Source organism: Podarcis tiliguerta (assembly GCF_965153285.1).
Source record: "Podarcis tiliguerta genome assembly, chromosome: 1".
NCBI classification, from domain to species: Eukaryota; Metazoa; Chordata; class Lepidosauria; order Squamata; family Lacertidae; genus Podarcis; species Podarcis tiliguerta.
In genome coordinates, this window is record NC_139534.1 from 110,982,129 (window position 1) to 111,002,971 (window position 20,843).

General features: G+C 43.2%; 1 protein-coding gene across 3 annotated transcripts in view; it reads right to left on the reverse strand.

Annotated features, from left to right (window-relative positions):
* The window catches only part of GALC (galactosylceramidase), a 38,043-nt gene extending 20,698 nt beyond the window's left edge, over nucleotides 1–17,345 (reverse strand). Inside the window, exons 1-7 of one of the 3 annotated variants that reach the window (XM_083448098.1) lie at nucleotides 16,577–17,040; nucleotides 14,868–14,936; nucleotides 12,124–12,187; nucleotides 10,052–10,165; nucleotides 6,741–6,880; nucleotides 5,844–5,882; nucleotides 2,502–2,629 (exon numbers count right to left, since the gene is read on the reverse strand). In XM_083448098.1, coding sequence (XP_083304224.1) covers nucleotides 2,502–2,629; nucleotides 5,844–5,882; nucleotides 6,741–6,880; nucleotides 10,052–10,165; nucleotides 12,124–12,187; nucleotides 14,868–14,936; nucleotides 16,577–16,708 — 686 coding nt within the window. In that variant the 5' untranslated portion in view covers nucleotides 16,709–17,040. Of the gene's footprint in view, nucleotides 1–2,501; nucleotides 2,630–5,843; nucleotides 5,883–6,740; nucleotides 6,881–10,051; nucleotides 10,166–12,123; nucleotides 12,188–14,867; nucleotides 14,937–16,576 lie in introns of all 3 variants that reach the window. The other 2 variants (XM_083448097.1, XM_083448099.1) reach the window with 2 other exon arrangements.
* Between the last annotated feature and the right edge of the window lie 3,498 nt (nucleotides 17,346–20,843).

Consider the following 20,843-nt stretch of genomic DNA (forward strand, 5'->3'; position numbering starts at 1 on the left):
TTGCATGAGACTAGTTTTTGGAAGCCTATCTGCATAGCTACGAGGTTACTCTGAGGCCTAAGTGAGCATTTTCAGAAAAGCAAGACATGATCCATGGCAATCTTTTCCACCACCCAGTAGCAGGCTGAGGGTTGAGGCTGCGCTGCTCACCTGACCTCCCTCCAGCTGAGTTGCTGTTGCATACTGGAATGGAGAGGCAGAGGAAAGATCATTGAATTGCAAACATGTGAGCAACAGCACTAGCCTGGTTCCGCCACCACATTTGCACCACACCAACCTCAACACCACAACTCCCCTTCTTCTCCCTTTAGGCAGCTGTGACTCAGCTAGAACAAAGTCAGGTGAGCAGCATCATTCCACACACAGTGCCTGCCACTAATCACATCCTAGTATAAGCCTTGAGGTGCTCTTGCCTATGATACCTGACTACTATTTTTCAATCAGAAAAGTTATTCCATGGCAAGTTATCATTTTGAAAATCCTTAAGTTCTTCTGAGGGCTGACTGTGTGTGTGTACCTAACTAGATTATTAATCCTATTGAATGAATCCACAATTGGGTCAAATGAGACTACCAGCTGAATTGCTTTTAAATTAGTCAGCAGAGAGTTAATTGTTGCTGTGGCAATTTAGTAACATTAGACAACTCTGCAGAACAGGTAATATGAAAACCAATGGCCCTGATTAGTGCCCCAAATTTGTTGTGAACCTCCCTGAGATCTACAGATGAAGGATGGTATATTTAATATTATTATTATTATTATTACCCTCATCATCTTCAAAATTCAGGTGCATGAAGACACCATTAGGAGGAGCCAGCCTCTTCCGAACTACTATAAATATCCCCTAATTAAAATAACTCTTTTGTTTGGCTAAAAGGGGTAGCTTTTGCTTACTGGTTAATTAGCCTTCACAAAACAGATTTATGATCCAGCCCTATGTAGCCTCACTTAGTTCAATGATGCTTGCCCCCTAGTGAGTGCGTTCAGAATAGTGCTTGCCCCCTACTTAAGGGGTACATCAGAAGAGGAACTTTTATTTGTCTAATTTCCTCCCAAGAGATATACATGGCTTTTAAAAATGCAAAAGTAAGAGCTGCCGCAAAATATTGTTGTGTATTCCAGCCAGTATTCCATGGGTACAGAGCATGCTCAGTGGTCACTGTGCAGGGGTGGGGGGGGGGCAGGGAGGCAGGGGCGATCGCGGCTGTGCCAATCACACACACACCCCAGCCGGGCCGCAATGCCCTGGGCACAATTGCCCTACCCCCGGGTGCACAGCATGTGCGCTGCTCTGGGTGCCCGAGCAGCTAGCTCCGCCACTGCCACTGTGCTGCTTTGTGGGGTTATCCCCCGCATATTCCTTAAGGTTCTTGCTTACTACTTCGGCAGATTATAGTGTTCCTCCACAAACCTGCTGATACCTCCCTCTTAAGCGTGGGTTGGGTTGTTTAGGCTACCTAACAATTGTGTTCATACCCGAATATCAGAAACAGAGGGAATGATGGCGCTTCCATAAGCTTATTTTACAAACGTAGCAAATATCACAAACCCAAGGGCGACAGTGTCTGAACATGTGTCGATATACTGGGCGATCCTTTTTTAAAACGAGGATTTCCATGTTGGAAAGGAATCTTAAGCGTAGACTGTCACTAGTAATGTCCAAATGGCCATAAATTTTCTGTATATGACATGAATTTGAATATTAAACAGGTGTTGTCTTTTTCAGCACCTACTGAAGACCTTCCTCTTTCAAAATGCCTTTGAGTTCAGCTTTGAATGGGAGTTCTTTAAAGGTGTTTTTAAAGTGTTTCACGGCATGTTGTTTGCTAGGTTCCTAGGTTTCTTCAGGAGGAAGGGCTGGGTACAAATTTGATTAATAAATAAATGTAGGAAATGGATACCCTGCTCCTCCTCCCATAGAGCATCTAGAAGAATTTCACAGCTAAGAAATATGGAACACATATGGAACAAGGGAAAGTCACACATTAAAAGGACATCTACAAACGAAATTAAAAATCAGGAAATCTGCAAAAGAGAGTAACAATACAGCAACAATACAGTAAAGCAGTAAAATATTACTGCTTTAAATATTAAAACCATGTTGAAAGTGAAGTTTTCAGCTCAGAGAAAAGAAAGGTCAGAGAGGGAGCCTGAAGGATTTCTACAATGAGAGTATTCCAAAACCACACTACCACCACTGAAAAGACTGTAGAAGATATATAAAAAAGGATGCAGACACCAAAATAAGCAGCAGCAGAGAGACACTAGACAGGTTGCACTAAATGCACAACGTCAAGCACAGGAGCAGAGGTGGCAAAAGGGGCAGCATAGCCCCATGCAGTAAGGACTTTATGCTCAAGTATGAGATGCAGAAATGGCCAAGCTTGGATCTCAGTTCATATGGAACTGTGATCAAAGGCACAAAGGAATCACCATCACCAGATAGGTGGGGTATAAATAATAAAATTATTATTATTTTTACCCAAGGCTTCCACACTTACCCTACTATCTCAACCGAGTCATTAAGATAGGGATCGACTAGCATTTCATTTGCAATGTCCCATTCACCATCCGCAGCAATGATGCCAACCTTCCTTAAACCCACTCTGTCCATGGTTTTGCGGAGTACCTTGATAACAGATAGCATTACTTGACAGATGACACAGCTTTCATCAATGGAGAGAGTGTGACATTATCTTAACAGATCAAATTAAAGTGTGAGGGCTGTGAAATGATGGAAGAGCTGGGCTTCTACACACACAGTTAATCTGCCCGAGTGTCACAGCTCCCAAATGGAATCCTGAATACCCTTACCTAAGAGCTTTCTCTCTTCCTGGCCCCTTTCTGATATGTACATGAAATGTACTTTCAACATTTATTGTGCTCCAAAGCTCCCAGTTCCCCAAGTTATTCATGTATTACCGGTTCTTAATCCTGGAACCTGTTGTTAAAACAAGGGCTGCAACTTGAAGGGAGTGCCTTGGCAGGTGTACAGATTCACTTTTTTAGCCACCTACCAGGCACAGCTAACTCCCGTACATCTAGTGACACACCTGTCACCTCCAACACACTGTTCTGGATGTTCTCCCAAGCCAATTTCAGGACATGCACAGAGAGCAGGGAAACCCCATTGAACAAATAGACAGGACTCATTTGTTGAATCTCACCCATTAAGGCACCTCATCATCCAATTTAAATAATGTAAGAATTCTAAAATAAAATAACTGAATTGTTAATGACCGAGAAAGCAGAAACGCTGGAGATTTGAAAATCCTTGGCAGCTCTCCATTCTTATCATTAAACAGGCATGACACGCTGAACTCAGAAGTGAATTAAGTGTTTGAGAACTCCATCCTACATTCACTTAGCAGCCAGCTTAATAATAATAATAATAATAATAATAATAATAATAATAATAATAATAATTTATTATTTATACCCCGCCCATCTGGCTGGGTTACCCCAGCTACTCTGGGCGGCTTCCAAAATAATATTAAAATACTGTGATACATCAAACATTAAAAGCTTCTCTAAACAGGACTGCCTTCAGATGTCTTCTAAAAGTCTGGTAGTTGTTGTTCTCTTTGACATCTGGTGGGAGGGCGTTCCACAGGGAGGGCACCACTACCAAGAAGGCCCTCTGCCTGGTTCCCTGTAACTTGGCTTCTCGCAGTGAGGGAACCGCCAGAAGGCCCTCGGTGCTGGACCTCAGTGTCCGGGTAGAACGATGGGGGTGGAGACGCTCCTTCAGGTATACTGGACCGAGGCCGTTTAGGGCTTTAAAGGTCAGCACCAACACTTTGAATTGTGCTCGGAAACCATGTTTTAAAACAGGGGTGCGAAACCTCCAACCCACAGACCTGATTAGGTCCACCAGGTCTCCCCATTTGGCCACATCTACCTGCCCCACAGATGAAAGGAAACACCTTGCTCAGCTGAAATAGGTTTGCAGGGGCTGCCAATAAGTGGTGTCTGCAAAACCATCTACAAAGCGCTCCGTCATGGGGTCTTGCAGAATGCTTTGCAATAGACTTCACAAGACCAGACAATCAGTCAATTGTCAGGTCTTGAGTAGTGCTTTGAAAGGTACTTCGTGGGCTGTGAATTTGCCTGCATTGTATGATTCCAAATGGTGCAGAGTGGAAGGGGTAACTGACATCATTGTGATGTCAGGTGACTGAGAGGTGAGCAGCCCCCCCCCCACCTGCCAAATTTGGTCTTCACAAGGGGAGGGGAGGGAGAAGATGATCTGGCCTGAATCAGTAAAAAAATCCATTTTTAAATCCCTATTATTTCCTTCATTGTTAATCTTGCAATCTCCCCTTTTTATGCAATGCAGAAGTCATTCATACAACATAAACCACTCTACACATACAGAAAAGATGATAATCTTCAAGAAATATTTCTGTCTCATACAGATAAGACTTCTCATGAATTATGTCCATTATCCTACATTTAATAAAGCAGACTAATAATACTGCCACATCTTAGTAACTGACTGTAATTGAACTTTAACTAAAGTGCATCCCATGAATGTTTTTAAAAAGAGGGTAAGTTGATAACATCAGAAAGAGAAAACATTTTTCATTGCTATAAGACTGTCATCCTATATACTTCCCAGGGAATAAGCTCCACTGAAGTCAATGGAACTTATTTTTGAGTAGACATGGGGTTGTCTTGGAGGGCACTATGTCGGATATAAAACAAGGATGGGCAGCCAGTGGCCCTCCAGATACTCTTGGACTCCAGCTCCCATCAGCCCCAGCTAGCACGGGCATTGGGTCATGGTCAGAACTGATGGGATTTATAGTCCACAATGTCTGGAGAGTAAGTGGTTCCTCCCACCATTCAGTTCTTGGCCTATTAGTGCTGCTGACAAACCTTACTTCACAGAACTGGAGGAATATTCACTAAAAGATACATCTGTAGCAGTGAGACAAGTTAGCTTAAGAGACACATCTGTAAATGACAAATTAAACCATGCTAGTTTTCCTAGCGCAGTTGAGGTCGGGCATGTGTGCATTCAGTGACTTACAGCTTTCACTGCAGTCCCTTTCTACCAGATATCCACACAAAATATACACTTTTAACATATCCTTTCTACATTATAACAGTAGTAGCATTTCATGTCTTCAAAAATGGGGTTCATTTAAATTTGTCGTGCATAGCAAGACACTCTTAGTCAATAAACACTATGCATTGTATGCAATGGCTGAGCAAGTAGAAGGTTTAAACCATGGTTTCATGGCTTGTTTCCACGAAACCATGGCTTGTTTCCCAGTTCAGGGGGAATGGGAGACTATGGTTAACTGAAGACTATGGTTAACAATAATATCAGCCAGACACTGAAGAAAAAATAAAACCAACACTGAGAATCTAGAGACCCTCTAGTCCAGTGTTCCCCAAGAGGACATCCTCTCGATGTATTGGAGTACAATTCCCATCAGCTCCAATCAACATGACCCGCAGCCAGGGATTATGGGAATTGTAGTCCAAAGCATTTGAGAGGCATCAGCTGGGCACGTTTGGATTGCAGCTATTTTCTATGCATCTTTATCCATTAAAACTGCCTTAGGAAGCTTTGCCACTCATTAGCAACAGAACAAAAACAAAAAAGGCTAGAACTGTAGGTAAGCTGATAAAGGTAAGCTTCAGTGCAGACATTCTGCCCTCTTCTGCGCACATAGACGCACACACAGACACACCAGCTGTGCTGTTCTGATGTGTCCAAGCAAAATTGGGAGAGGATGCATAGGGAGAGATCCTGTTGCTAGAAGTTCGATGTTATACATGCTAAGAATGCATTATTTAAAAAATGGATGTCAATTGATCAGTTGACCTACCTTGATATATTTGCTGCTAAAAGACCGTTCATTCCAGATCTAAAAATACCAAAATAAAAAAAACAGAAGTGATACAAAGGTAAGAGAAGACACACTCAAATCCAATTCCTGGCATGCCCTGCCTGAGCTTGCTGACCTTAAGCGTGAAGGGCAAAAGGCGCTACACATGAACCAGGTTAAGGTTTTGCTCCCAGTACTTATGAAGCCTCTGGTTTCTCTAGGTATGATATACTGCAGAAGAAATTGTCCAGACTTAAGGATCTGCACTGGAAGCTACGCTCTCTGTCCTGGCCCAACATGTGGTAATAATGCACACAGATACGAAAGGCAGGCAGTGGTGGATGGCCTAAAGGAAGATCTGCAATCTCTACTAGTAAATCTCCGGGTGATTAAAAGTAGATGAGCAACAAATTCTGACTACCAACTGTTCAACAACAACAACAACAGAAATGAGGAAAGCAGGAGGAGGACTGAAAATTGGGGTGGGGTGGAGGGAAGGAACATAAGTTCAATGTAGTTCTGGTAGTAAAAACAAATGCCTGGGGCTCAGAATTGTTTAATTGCAGCACCTTCTCCAAGTGTTACAGGTAGGAAAAAGGATGGGTGTGTTTGTGTATAAATGTGTACACAAAGGAAATGTATGTCTTTTGTACCAGGCTCTGACTGGTGGATCTTGAGGTTCTAGGACAAAAAAACAAGGCAAATCCCATAAGCCTAAAGTGTGCACACCAATGTTTCCTAATCATTACAGTATTTTAATAATTGAGGGGAGGGGTGTGAAGTAACCCAGTGGATTTTTTTCAGGAAAATGGTCGAAGCAGAATTGTATTAGATGACTTTGGAATCTCTAACATGAATCATGTTCAAAAGTATTTAAAGAGGAATTCCTTTACTAACCCCGATGTAGTCAATGTCCAAATCATGAAATCTTTTAGCGCCTATAATCCAGGACACAATATAATAAGCAGTGACATCCGGATAATCATAGGGCCAGTTCTCACCCCTCCCAACCCATCCTGGAAAAGCCCAGGGCAACCCTGTAAAGAGAAGGGGAAAAACAAGCATAAAATTAATACAACGGAAAAGCTTAGCACACAGCCCCTATTCTCAAAATAGGACCGTTCAAACATCAACCTATCCTGCAGGAGAGGCATTGTGGGTGTGCTCACACTACAGAACAATCCACACATTTCTTTGCTCTTGATACCAGTGAGGCACCACTCAGTTCTGGTTTTTAGAAATTATACAGAAAGCTTCCTACTTCTTTGGCCATGGGAGTATAATACCTACCATCTTGAAGAGGCACTTCCCCCCTAAATTTTCAATTTCAGAGCTTGCTGTCATTATTTATTATTTTACAGTGGTACCTCGTGTTAAGTACTTAATTCGTTGCAGAGGTCTGTTCTTAACTTGAAACTGTTCTTAACCTAAAGCACCACTTTAGCTAATGGGGCCTCCTGCTGTTGCTGCGCCGCCGGAGCACAATTTCTGTTCTCATCCTGAAGCAAAGTTCTTAACACGAGGTACTATTTCTGGGTTAGTGGAGTCTGTAACCTGAAGCGTATGTAACCTGAAACGTCTGTAACCAGAGGTACCACTGTATTTCCTTTATGAATAGCTCCCCATGAACCACCCCCAAGCAATTAACGATCGATGACTGCATTAATAAAAACATTCAAAACAGAGAAAGATTGGGACAAAGATCTCTGAAGGAGCATCTCCACCCCCAACGTTCAGCCCAGACACAGAGGTCCAGCGCCGAGGGCCTTCTGGCAGTTCCCTCATTCAAGAAGTGATGTTACAGGGAACCAGGCAGAGGGTCTTCTCAGTAGTGGCGCCCGCTCTGTGGAACGCCCTCCCAGAAGATGTCAAGGAAATAAGCAACTATCCAACTTTTCAAAGGCAGCCCTGTTCAGGGAAGTTTTTAATGTTTGAAGTTTTATTCTGTATTTAATGTTCTGTCGAAAGCTGCCCAGAGTGGCTGGGGAAACCCAGCCAGATGCGTGGGGTAGAAATTAATAATAATAATAATTTTTGTTATTATTATCATCATCATCATCTCCACTTAGAATGCTTGCAGGAAAAGGGAGGTCTTCAACAGGTGCCAAAAAGACAGCAGCGTCTGCTTGATATATAGCTGGTGGGAGTTCCAAAGGGTAGATGCCTCCAAACAAAAGGCATTAGTCCAGCATTGTACAGCAGGCGCTGCAACAGTCCAACAGCTTGACCTCACCCCCAAAAGGCGCACTCCTCCATTGTCTCACAAAGCCCACGGATGCAAACAACAGTACAAAATGGGTGTAAAGGGGTGAAATTATCGGCTAGGTATCCGTGTCCCAATCTATGTAAGGCTTTGTACACCAGTACCAGCCCCCTGAGTTTAGCCTGCTGTCTGGCTGGCAACCAAGGAGATTAAAAAGCAAGTTACATTTATGGGGATGCTAATGCCAAGCCCAGTCTAACAATCATGGCTAGAAGCAGGTAGGGATCCCGTTTGCATCCAGAGGTACCACTGTATCTGCACTATTGTTAATAACTATTGGCTCTTAGGGCATGTCCACATGAGAGATGAGGTAGAGGGGAGAAGAGAAGCACACATGCCCAGGTAACTAACCAAACCATGGTTTGGCGATCAGGCAGCAGTAAACATCAATTTTCTTTCGTTGGTACGTTTTGATTCAGTATTTCCATGGTACCCCACAAATATAACTATAAATTCTCTTTTCATTCTCTCCAGAAATGTGTGCCGACAAACAATACCCCCTGCTACTGGGCCTTCCCTCTCTTCCTCCGGCAAAGCTGTGGGCTTAAGTGCCTGCAGAGAAACGGTGCAACCAACAAACACTCAAAGGCTCAGCCAGTCCAAACTGCACTCTTTTTGCTATCAGGCCCTCCTTTACTGTATGCCACAGAACAGTGCTTTTCACCCAGTGGTACACCTCATGGAGTTATCAGAAGGAACAATTACAGTCAGGTGACCAGCACTGCTTCGGGCTGGTCCTGGGCTTCCTTCATATTCTGAGTGTGCACATTCTCAGAACCAATGTATTTTCCATGAAACATCTACAGAGTGGGAAAAACAAATCAAGCACTCAGGAAATGACATGTTGATTGTGTGGGCAAAGAAATGCCAAAACAGGAAGGTGAGGCAGCATGCCGTTGCAACGGGCATTCCTAAAAGAGGAAGATACTGCAATGCATGGGAAATATGTGTTGCCTAACTCTGTCATGGGAAGGCATTTATGACATTATGAGTAGAAGGCTATCAAAAGAGGCAAACAACAGCTCCAGGCATCTAGTCTTCCTCATTTGTTGTCAGCCTTCCAGGTTATGCTGATTTTCTTTGGGACACCCTACAAGAATTTATTCAATAAGGTTTCCTTATCAATTGCAATGGTAATTTTGGTATCAAAGCATGTGGTATATTGGAGTTTTTATATGAAAATCATAATGTTCTCTTAACCCTATGCTTCCATCACAATACATCCCCAAATCTTCCGTTTCAAATTTAAGAGCATTTTATTATACGTTTATATAACAGAAATGATCTGGAAATGGTGCAGGGGATTCAAACTACAAAATCCCTTAAGTGTGTGTTAATCATGGGGTGCTGACCGAAACCAAATTTTTAGTGAAGGGGGTATTTGGGGAGAAGCAAAATGTTTACAGTTTAATCATTATGTAAAAGGCTTCTTTCTTTTTTAAAGGAATTAATAAATAAAGCCTGACAGGTCAAAATCGCTCCATCTGCCCACCAACTCATTCCTTTATAAGCAGTAACAACAGCAGAGGATGCCTTCTTTTCTCTCCACCCCCCCCCCCCCCGCCACCACCTACGGTTTTTTTCTTGGTAGCAGCTCATAGCTAGTGAGTAAAGAGAATAACCACCAGCCTGGGTTTGAATGACATGCAAAGCCAAACACTAGCTAACTTCAGGACAGCATAGGCCTGAAAAGCATCATCTCCCCTCTGAGAGCTTGCAAATTCATATGGTCCTGGTAAGCCACAGTTTGGGCTTGCAAAGTTGTGCAAACCCAGCCTCTCTCACACACACAACACACACACTCCAAGCTGAGTAAATCAATATTATTTAAAGCATGCTGCACGTTACATTGGAACAGAATGGTTTAAAATGAATCACAAAGGTACTCTCAAATTACAGGGTAAGAAGGACAAAACGTCACACCTTACAGGTCTGCAGGTCTTACCAATCAATTTAATATTAGGGTTTCTCTTTTTAGCTTCTTTCATCAGCCACCATTCATAGCCCCGGAAATAATTTTCATCATCTTCATAGTGCATGTGGGATGGTTCAGTTCCATCTACAGAAGGAAAACAAAATTGTAGCTCAGCAATGTGTTACACATCCTTTGCTGCATCAATCTAATACATTTCTCAACACGTGTAAACTGTATGTATATCATGAAACTGGACATGCAATGTTATTCTTACACCAATTTTAGCACCCTAGATAGCATCAAGGGAAGAAGGAGATTAACAACGAATGCAGTTCTCTGTACTTATACACCTACATTGAGAAACCTGATCTTCTATAGACATTCCAATGCCTATCCTGTAATCACAGGTTGTAAGAACTTACTGAGTGGAAAGCTATACTTTAAGTCAGGTTACTCTGGGGCTTATCTGCTGGAGAATCACAAGCACATGAAACAGGATGGCAAAAAATACTAAAATCTGAAATGTAGATGAAATGTGGTGCCCAGATGGCGCCATGTTATGTTGCGGGGTTCTTCATAAATCATAGAAACAATTTTTGATAAAGTCCAAAGATATAATAAGCTGACGTTTGGCATTCACCCACTCATGACTCTGCATTGAAATAATGCTAATGAAAAACAATGCTAATTAAATGTTCTAAGTATAAATCAGCCGTACCATCCAGCTTATGCAGTGCTTTGCCAGCCCAGAATATGCATGCCTCATTTACAAGGCGAACTGGAATATGGAACAATAATAACACCATTCTAACTATCCAGTATCCCTGCCAAGAAAACTCCATGGACAAAAACAACAACTATTCTTAATAGCTACATCTGTCAACCTCAATATCCTCCAGCTACATATATAGCAATAATAATATTATTAAGACCATATCTATGCCACCTAATATATAAAATACCTCTGAGCAGTATACAGCAAATAAAAAAACCAAAATATGCAATAAAACCATAAATACAACTCAATAAAACACTGATCTTTGTTGATACCAGTACAGTAACTGGGAGGTGAAGGTATCCCTTTCTTTTAACACACCTCCCCACACAACACCTCTCAGCTTCCCACCTCTTCTCTAGGAACAAACAAATAAACTCACAGGTCACCTCAGCATCTCCCATCACAATGAAGGTCCCCTGAACATGCTGATCTCACCCTTGTCTCTCATTGTAGGTGTGGGTCACCTTTGGCCCTCTAGATGCTGCTGAACTACAATTCCCACCACCCCTGGCCATTGGCCATGCTTCCAGAGGCTGATAGGCATTGTGGTTTAACAACCCATTTAATAGCACCTTGATAAGCTTACGTGGAAATAAGTGCTAATGAAATCAATGGATTTACGGCAAAGTAAAGATGCTTATAGCAAGAGGACATCCCATTTTCAGGAGATATTCGCAAACTTAATATGGAACCCACTACACAACAGTTCCCTCTACCCTGCAAAAACAAAAAGGCATACACACAACAATCTTAATAATCTGAATGATAATAATAATAATGTGCCACCCATCTGACTGGGTCGCCCCAGCCACTAGGGGTGGCTCCTAACAAAATATTAAAAATGCAATAAAGCATCAACCATTAAAAATTTCCCTGCCTTCAGATGTCTTCTAAAAGTCAAATAGTTATTTATCTGTTTGACATCTGATGGGAGGGTGTTCCAAAGGGTGGGCGCCACTACCAAGAGGGCCCTCTGCCTGCTTGTTCATGTGAATCCACACACTCTCACACACCCCAAACAAACAGGTACACAGATCAGCTGGGGGGGTACTACACACACCCTGCTTATCAAATTATCAACATAACTCTGGGGAAGGGCAATTATATCCCCATCAAGGGGCTTGAGAAAAATCTCCACTATTGAGTATTTTGTTCCAACCATAACAGAATCAGTTTTCCAGTACCTAGTAAAGAGGCACAATCAGTATATCATGCAAAGCTCGTGGTGAGCAACTTGGTTGACAATGTTTAGAACTAACTAACCCATAATTACAGCATTATTACAATGCTTTGTGGTTAAATCTCTTTCCTCAACAGCTCATACCTGTGGACTGTGCATCTCCGCCAATCTCTACTTTGAGGATTTGTAAAGCAGCAGCAAAATTTGGCTTCAGGGGAAAAAGAAGAGGAAGCAGTGTTAACATTTATGCTATTCATGGATCACAGTGCATCATGTAAATAGGAAATAATTTGCAGTCAAGACTATGGTACTGACTTATCACCTACTATGATGCTCAACAATCATTATCTCTTTGATTGAAAACAGAGATTGTGTTTGCACATGATATGCCAAAACAGTGGCTGTGCAAGCATACACTGCACATAAATCAGGCTTCAGAGCCTTTGAGACGCTGGCAGTCAATATCCCACAGAGGACCAGTTCTGCAGTGCTAATGGAACTAGTCGCCCAGCAACACCAGCACTAGGGAAAGGGATTTTAATGCATCTTTACAAAGCAGCTTGGTACAGAAGCCTATTATTCCTTCACCTTTCATCAGCCTTTCCCCTGTCTGTGTGCTGCAAAAATGAGCCCTGTGGCTCTTCTGCAATTGTTTTACAGGGACACGTACAGTTGTATCCCAGTAAGAGAAAAGAACATGGCAGTGATATTGGCTGTATGTACTGTACCTTCCTACAATTAAGTGGAACGGGAAACAGACTATGAAACACACAGTACTTTCTCCAGGCTGAAAGGAACCCGACAACGCTACCCTGAGCCCTTGCCAGGATCATTGCATTGCTTATTAACAAAAGCAGAAGAATACTTTTGTTGCTCATTTTATCTCATTCCATCTTTCTTTATATTTATGTATATATTTTCTATTGTTATGCAAAATTTTGCATATTGCAAGGAAGTTTCTTCTGCAAGGTCAATTATTTTGCAGCTTATTAGATTCCCTCAAAGAACAGTAATCCCAATTACAAAAAATAATTGCCTTCAATATGTTAAAAAAAAATATTCACAGAAGCACAAACATAGAATCGTAGAACGGTAGAGTTGAAAGGAATCTCAAGGGTCCTGTAGTCCAATCCCCTGCAACGCTGCTTCATGCTTTGCAGGGCTGAGACCTGGCTCCAGTTAAATCCTGTTAGCCCTCAAAGAAGCCAGCCAGCACCAGTAATGGATCAATAAGCAAAAAAATAATAATAGCCATATCCCATGGATTTGAAACTTGCCGGCTGTCTTCACATAGTAAACAGTGTCACGTAGTAACTCCAAAAAGGTCTTAACCTCTTGGAAGAGATTCAAATGCCAGAGTCTGATCACTATGCTCTGAAAGCCAAAATTGACTTCCCGCTCCTCCCCTGCTCAGGTGGCGAACCTATATGGGCTCGTCCGCGAAAACTGATGGATCCTGATAGATTCCGACAAGCCTTGCGGGACCCTGCTCCTCCTGGCGACTCATTAGATGACCTTGCTGAGGACTGGAATAAGCGGCTCTTGGCAGCCATTGATGAGATCGCGCCTAAGCGCCCTCTGTGACCCCGTCGAAACCGGGCCCCTTGGTTTACTGAGGAGCTCCGGAAAATGAAGCGGGATCTCAGACGGCTAGAGCGAGTATGGCAACGGACTCATAACGGAGCCTCAAGAACATCTTATAGGACGCTTATGAAAGCCTATGAGATGGCTATGAAAGCTGCTAAGAAATCTTACTTTGCAGCTTCCATTGCATCCACTAGCTCTCGCCCGGCACAACTTTTTAGAATAATTAGATCAATAACATCCTTAGGAGGACAACCAAATTTAAGCACAAATTCGACCCACAGCTGTGAGGCATTTGCGAGCTTTTTTGCGGAGAAAGTCCTGTTGCTGTGCCGTGACCTCCCTGCCAATTTAGATACAGTGACTGAACTGGAGGCCCCTCGACTGACTTCAGGTCCAGTGTTGGACCATTTTGATTGAATACTCCCTGCTGATGTGGATATATTCCTCCAAGTTGGTAGGCCCACCACCTGCCTCCTTGATCTGTGCCCATCTTGGCTGATTAGGGAATGTCCAGATGTTGCGCGGACCCCCCTGGTTGAAATTATCAATTTGTCCCTTGACACGGGGACATTCCCAGGGGAACTGAAGGAAGCAGTGGTGTGTCCACTCTTAAAGAAAACTTCATTAGATCCCTTAGACCTATCCAATTACCGCCTAGTATTATCAATTCCAATAAACACGACAGTAAGCGGCGGGGGGGGGGGAGTGAGAATAAGAAAAACATCCTAGCTCAAATTCTTACATCTTATTTGCCAGATGTATAAAGCAAACATCAAGCATACACCATGGCAAAAAAAATGCAAGTTGATATTAATGCACTGATAAGGTTTGGGTCATGATATCAAGCACTGCATACAGGTTTTATAAAAATATAAGTACAGTAAAGAATACCTGTCAGCACATTAACAGATGGAGCAGCTCCTGAAGGCAGTCCAGAATGTAGCTGCCAGAGCACTAAGTGCCACGTCAATTATGAAACATCCTTCCTCACAAGTATGGCTGAGATCCGCCTTACTTTCTTTTTAGTGCCAACTAAAGACATTTGTTCCAACGACTTGGAGAGGTTGAGAAAGTCAGTTGACACCCAGGACAGAAACACCTATATGGAATTTCGATGATGCATTTTATGTGCTCTGGTTTGACTATTTTTATGTGATGTTTTATAATGCAACACACCCTAGGATAGCTAACAAGGCTGGACGGCTAAAACATTTCTTAAAAGAAATAAAAAAGGTCAAAAAGAGGTTGATTCAATGACTGCCCTATGTCAAAGTCTACAAGAACAGCAATGTCGCACTTACCTTAAAAAGATAATCCAAAATCTGAGAGCGATAAGGTTCTGGGTAATTCACCAAAAGCCGGGAAGTAGCCTAGAAGAGAAAAAAAGAAAAATTCTGGAGTTACTGTTTATATCTCTATACTGTAAAATGTAAAAATCATACGCTCCATAATCTGACAGGTGATTGTTGCACACACACACACTTGGGCTTGCACCCCGAACCGGAAGCCAGTTTCACCAACCCCCTAAGTACACCTCTGTTAATTAATTATTAAATTTATATACCGCCCATCACCCGAGGATCACAAAGCGGTTCATAATATAAAACCATAAACCAAAAATGTGTAATATAGCAACGGACTGGAACAATAACCCTCCCGAATAAACATCAGGAAGAACTTCCTGACCAGAAGAGCTGTTGGACTGCGGAACCGTCTCCCTCCTTGCACGGAGGGTGTTTTTGTTTGAATTAGCTTTTATTGGAGGGTGGGGTTGTGTTACAAAGCAAACAGATACACAGGGAACGGTTTTAAGCAGAGATTGGGTGGGCCAGCTGCCCTGGATGCTTTATAGCTGAGATTCCTGCACTGCAAGGGGCAGCCCTGCTTAGGGAAGCTTTTAATGTTTAATAGATTGTATTGTATTTGTATTTTATTAATAATATTGTATTTTAATACAGTGGTACCTCGGGTTAAATACTTAATTCATTCCGGAGGTCCGTACTTAACCTGAAACTGTTTTTAACCTGAAGCACCACTTTAGCTAATGGGGCCTCCTGCTGCTGCCGTGCCGCCAGAGCACAATTTCTGTTCTCATCCTGAAGCAAAGTTCTTAACCTGAAGCACTATTTCTGGGTTAGCGGAGTCTGTAACCTGAAGCGTATGTAACCCGAGGTACCACTATATTCTGTAGGAAGCCGTCCAGAGTGGCTGGGGAAACCCAGCCAGCTGGACGGGGTATACCTAAATAATGATAAAATTATTATTATTATTATTATTATATTGTGCTGGATGACCCTTGGGGGTCCCTTCCAACTCTGCAGTTCTATGTTGTTGTTTAGTCGTTCAGTCGTGTCCGACTCTTCGTGACCCCATGGACCAGAGCACGCCAGGCACTCCTGTCTTCCACTGCCACCCGCAGTTTGGTCAGATTCATGTTTGTAGCTTCGAGAACACTGTCTAACCATCTCGTCCTCTGTCGTCCTCTTCTCCTTGTGCCCTCCATCTTTCCCAACATCAGGGTCTTTTCCAGTGAGTCTTCTCTTCTCATGAGGTGGCCAAAGTATTGGAGCCTCAGCTTCACGATATGTCCTTCCAGTGAGCACTCAGGGCTGATTTCCTTAAGAATGGATGCATTTGATCTTCTTGCAGTCCATGGGACTCTCAAGAGTTTCCTCCAGCACCATAATTCAAAAGCGTCAATTCTTCGGCGCTCAGCCTTCTTTATGGTCCAGCTCTCACTTCCATACATCACTACTGGGAAATCCATAGCTTTAACTATACGGACCTTTGTTGGCAAGGTGATGTCTCTACTTTTTAAAATGCTGTCTAGGTTTGTCATTGCTTTCCTCCCAAGAAGCAGGCGTCTCTTAATTTCGAGGGATCTGCAGTTCTATACGATCCCTCAACACACACACACACACAAGCATTTCCCGCGCGTGGACCCTCATGAACCGGGGTGAGGCGCCTACAGACACCTCCCCACCTACCCCCGGGCGGCCGCCCAACCTACCCCGCCTCCGCTGAGGGCGCCGATGCCGTCGAACTCCGAGGCGAGCCCCAGCGCGTCGTCCAGCCGGTAAACGCCGCTGGCCGAGGCCAGGCTGCAGCCCAGCAGCGCGAAGCCCCACAGCCGCCAGGTCATCCTCGCACGCTGCGCTGAGCCGGGGACAGGGCGGAACGGGACGAGCCTCACCGGGTGAATGTATGAATGAGGCTGCCGCGCTTCCAGCCTCGGCACGAAGGAGCAGCCGCGTCGCCTCAGCGCTGCTCTGCCGCCTCCCGGCTCCTGTCATAAATCCTGTCAGCCACGGCGCGAGGCCTCCACTCCCCCACACCCGAGCACGGTCACGTGGCGCGAGGTCACCTGACTTCGGCTGCGTCGCCGTTAATGTAGTTCTGCGGAAAGGGAAGGGAGGCTTTTCGCGCATACCGCGGAATCCCATTCTCGGCCGCCGCGGCTGCCCCCCGTCACCTCCGATGACGTTCCCGCCGCGTCATTGCAGTCACGTGACGAGGACTGTCTCGTCGATGCTGGGTGGCTTTTGAAGTTTTTTTTTGGGGGGGGGGTTGCTGCAAGGAGGAGGCTTGAGCGCTGTAGGCTCTTTTTTGGCTGCCTAGCAGCCCACGGAGTTTTATCTTTGCTTACCCTCGTGTAGTGTTCGCCCTTCCTCAAAGAAGCTGTCAGCTTCCACCTACCTCGCAGGGTTGTTGTGAGGACGAGATGGGGAGTTGGGGCAGTGAATTCTAAAATTGTGGAGTTGCAAGGGGCCCTAGTCCCTGCAATGCCGGGATCTCAACACGTGACGCCCCTCATCCCGTTTGAAACTACATCAGTGTAAATGGCAATAAAATGAATGACTGAAATGCAAATAAGAAGCTCTGGGTTCTTTTCTTTTCTGCACGCGCGCACACACCTACCACCACTGGCCTCCAGTCTTCTCCCAACAATTCTGTGAGGTGGGATTGGGATAACTGAGAAAGGACTTGAGCTTCGTGGCCTGTGTGATTTCAGGTCAGGTCTCCCTAGCCCTAGTCCTGGTAACGTTAAAAGAAGGCTTGAGTTCAGTGGGGCTTGCTCTCTAAGGAAGTGTGCATAGGATTATAGCTTGATCCTGTGCACATTTACTTGGAAGTAAGCCTGTTTTCTCTTTTAGGGAGATGATGGGAATCCCCCCTCTCAAAAAATATTAGTGTGAACAAGTGTATACTACTGTTCTAAAGGTCTCAACCCCTCCCACTGGTCTATAAACTGGGAAAACCAAAGAATTTTAGTTTTACCTTCAGAAAGTGTCAGGAAATATAAAATATGTATACTATATAGATAAAATAAGTATATATACTGTAATATAACTGCAAGTATGTGGCAATCATTTTTAATGATTTCTTTGCAATGTTACACACATTTTATTTACCATGCAAACTAAATCATGTGAATTTAACCCAAATATATTTTGAATTCCCAAGTCATGTTACAACCTCTTAGTACCCCACATGTTCAGAATTTGAGAATTGAAAAATTCAACACACCCACCAAGCATCTTGCACTAGAGATCCCCAAAACATGGAGCCAGCACAGAAAAGTAGAACCATATTCATTGTGAGCTTAAACATCAAGATTTGGTTAATCTGATGCAACCTGGTTTCTTCTCATTAGCTATGTGAGTACACAAACACGTACTCCATAAGCCAACCAGGTTTCTCCATGGCGTGGGAATTTGCAACAATCTTAATGTACTATATTCACATTATTTATTTGTTATGGTATAAATGTATTGACTCTGCTCTGAGTTCACCACTACAGTGTTTGTTGATTCATTCATTGTTTTGTATTCAGGCAAAAATCAATTCAAACATAACAGATCAAGGCTTGATGGTTTGTTTTTGTTTTATTTTTATGCAATGCTTCTGCTAATTGATGTACATTCCAGCTGTTGAATGTTGAAGCCTAAGCTCATTATTTTAAATTACAGGTGTGTACAGTCAGCTAAGTGTCATTGTGATACTACATATATAGTATAAATACTTAGGATTGCACACAGTCATGAATCATGGAGTCATGAATCATACGTGGCTTGCAACGTATATGCCAATCAAAAGTTGAGTATCTCTTGGGAAAGTGAGACTGGGAACTATTGTGTTTGAATCATCGCAGGGTGATCAATTTATTGGTATGCATTACTCTGTGAATTTTGCACAAGAAGAAGAAGAGTTTGGATTTGCTATCCCGCCTTTCACTCCCCTTCAGGAGTCTCAAAGCGGCTAACAATCTCCTTTCCCTTCCTCCCCCACAACAAACACTCTGTGAGGTGAGTGGGGCTGAGAGACTTCAGAGAAGGGTGACTGGCCCAAGGTCACCCAGCAGCTGCATGTGGAGGAGCAGAGACGCGAACCCGGTTCCCCAGATTACGAGACTACCGCTCTTAACCACTACACCACACTGGCTCTCTGGGATAGCCAACATGGTGTTCTCCAGAAGATCGGAAATTTGATTCAGTTTGCATTTTAATGTGAATCTACCTAATTTGTACTTTCCAAAATGTGCAAACTGAAACCGAGCCATCCTTCAAGATTCACACTTCTCTGAATTTTGCAGTGCAGTTTTCCAGCCAAGTAATATGCACAAAAATGAATAAGCAAATGTAAAGAGTGCATAAAAATGCATATATTTCTGAAAATTGGCAAGGGGAGTGGAATAGCTCTTGGAAAGGGCCATAGCTCAGTGGCAGAGCATCTGCCTTTCATGTAGAAGATCCCAGGTTCAATCCCTGGTGTCTCCAGGTAGGGCTGGAAGAGATCCATTCCTGTAACCCTGGAGATCCGTTGGCAGTCAGTGTAGACAATAGTGAGCTAGATGTAGCAATGGGTCTGAGTCTGTATACAGCAGCTTCCTATGTCCCTATGAAAGTAACATAGAAAAATGCATCCAAGTAAGAAAAATATAAACATCAGAGAAGATATGCTTTGTGAAAACATGTGTATTAGGCCAACACACATAGAAAATGCGTAAATTAGGAGAGAGAGAAAGACCCTGAATTGGGTGTGGAAATGTGGAGAGCTAAGCTTAAGAGGAGAAAAATGAGAAATAGAGAGAAACCAAAATTGAGAGCTTTGGCCATCTCCCTGCCCTGCACTTTGTTCTGTTCTTTCGTCCCTCCTAGTCTCTGTCTCCAAGCCTGTCTTTGTAAGATTGGTAATCCTTTTTGGTCTCCATCCCAGTATCAATACTTTTGCCCAGAGGCTGTGCTCGCTTTTCAATGCTTTTCCTTATCCTCATTAGACAGATTCATTGATTAGACAGATAAAGGTATTGACTAATGTACAAATCAAGCTTCCGCTTTTACCAAGGCAAATGGGTCGATGAGTTTACCTGAAGTCATACATTGACAATGTGTCAAAACTGGGTAGATAATTGCTTCTAATCTACTACAGCAAATGGTTTATGCCTTGTATCTTGCAAATCAAGGATGAGTCAGGCAAGCCTAAGTAGCAGAATCATGGAATGAGTTCAGTGGAATCTAAGGGTCATCTAGTCCAACCCCCTGCAATGCAGGAATCTCAACTAAAGCATTCGTATCAGATGACCATCCAACCTCTGCTTTAAAACCTCCAATAAAGGAAAAATTGGGAGGGGTGCAGCAAATGGAACAGAAACCCTCCCCTGCAATATCCTGTGCCACTGAAAGACCTTTTTGATTCAGAGTTTCATTTCTCATTTCCAAAGCCAGATGTAATGGAAAATATGGTAAATTACAGCTTCTGCTTTCATGCAACATGAAATGTTGGGAGGAATTTGAAATGAGACACTTCTGCCCAAATCCACAAACCAAGATGCTGTTAAAGAGGCAGAAGATGCAATTATCTTAATCAGATTGTCAACTCAAAGTTTCTTTCCTTGTGCAAGGAAACTATCTCCCTCTCTCTTTCTTCCTATGCACCCCCTAAATTTGCCCTCCAGAGCACATTTGGAGATGGTGTGGGGCAGAGGAGAGGAGGGAAATTCCCTTGCACTATCACAAAAAAATGTAGGTGAATGCCACCTATTGATTCTAATGGTATTAAACACACCCAGGTCTGTCTTGGATTGTGGTCAAGGAGGATATGTTCATTTGTCAGCAAGCTATGAAATAATCTCTTCTGAGAAACAGATTTGCTTTGTGAAAACATGTGAAACTCAACAGATTTGTTAAAAAATTGAGAGTTAACTTATTGTCAAGTGAAAATCAGTGGCAATAAAGGAGCTTCATATATGTATATAAATCTATGATAAATCTCATTGC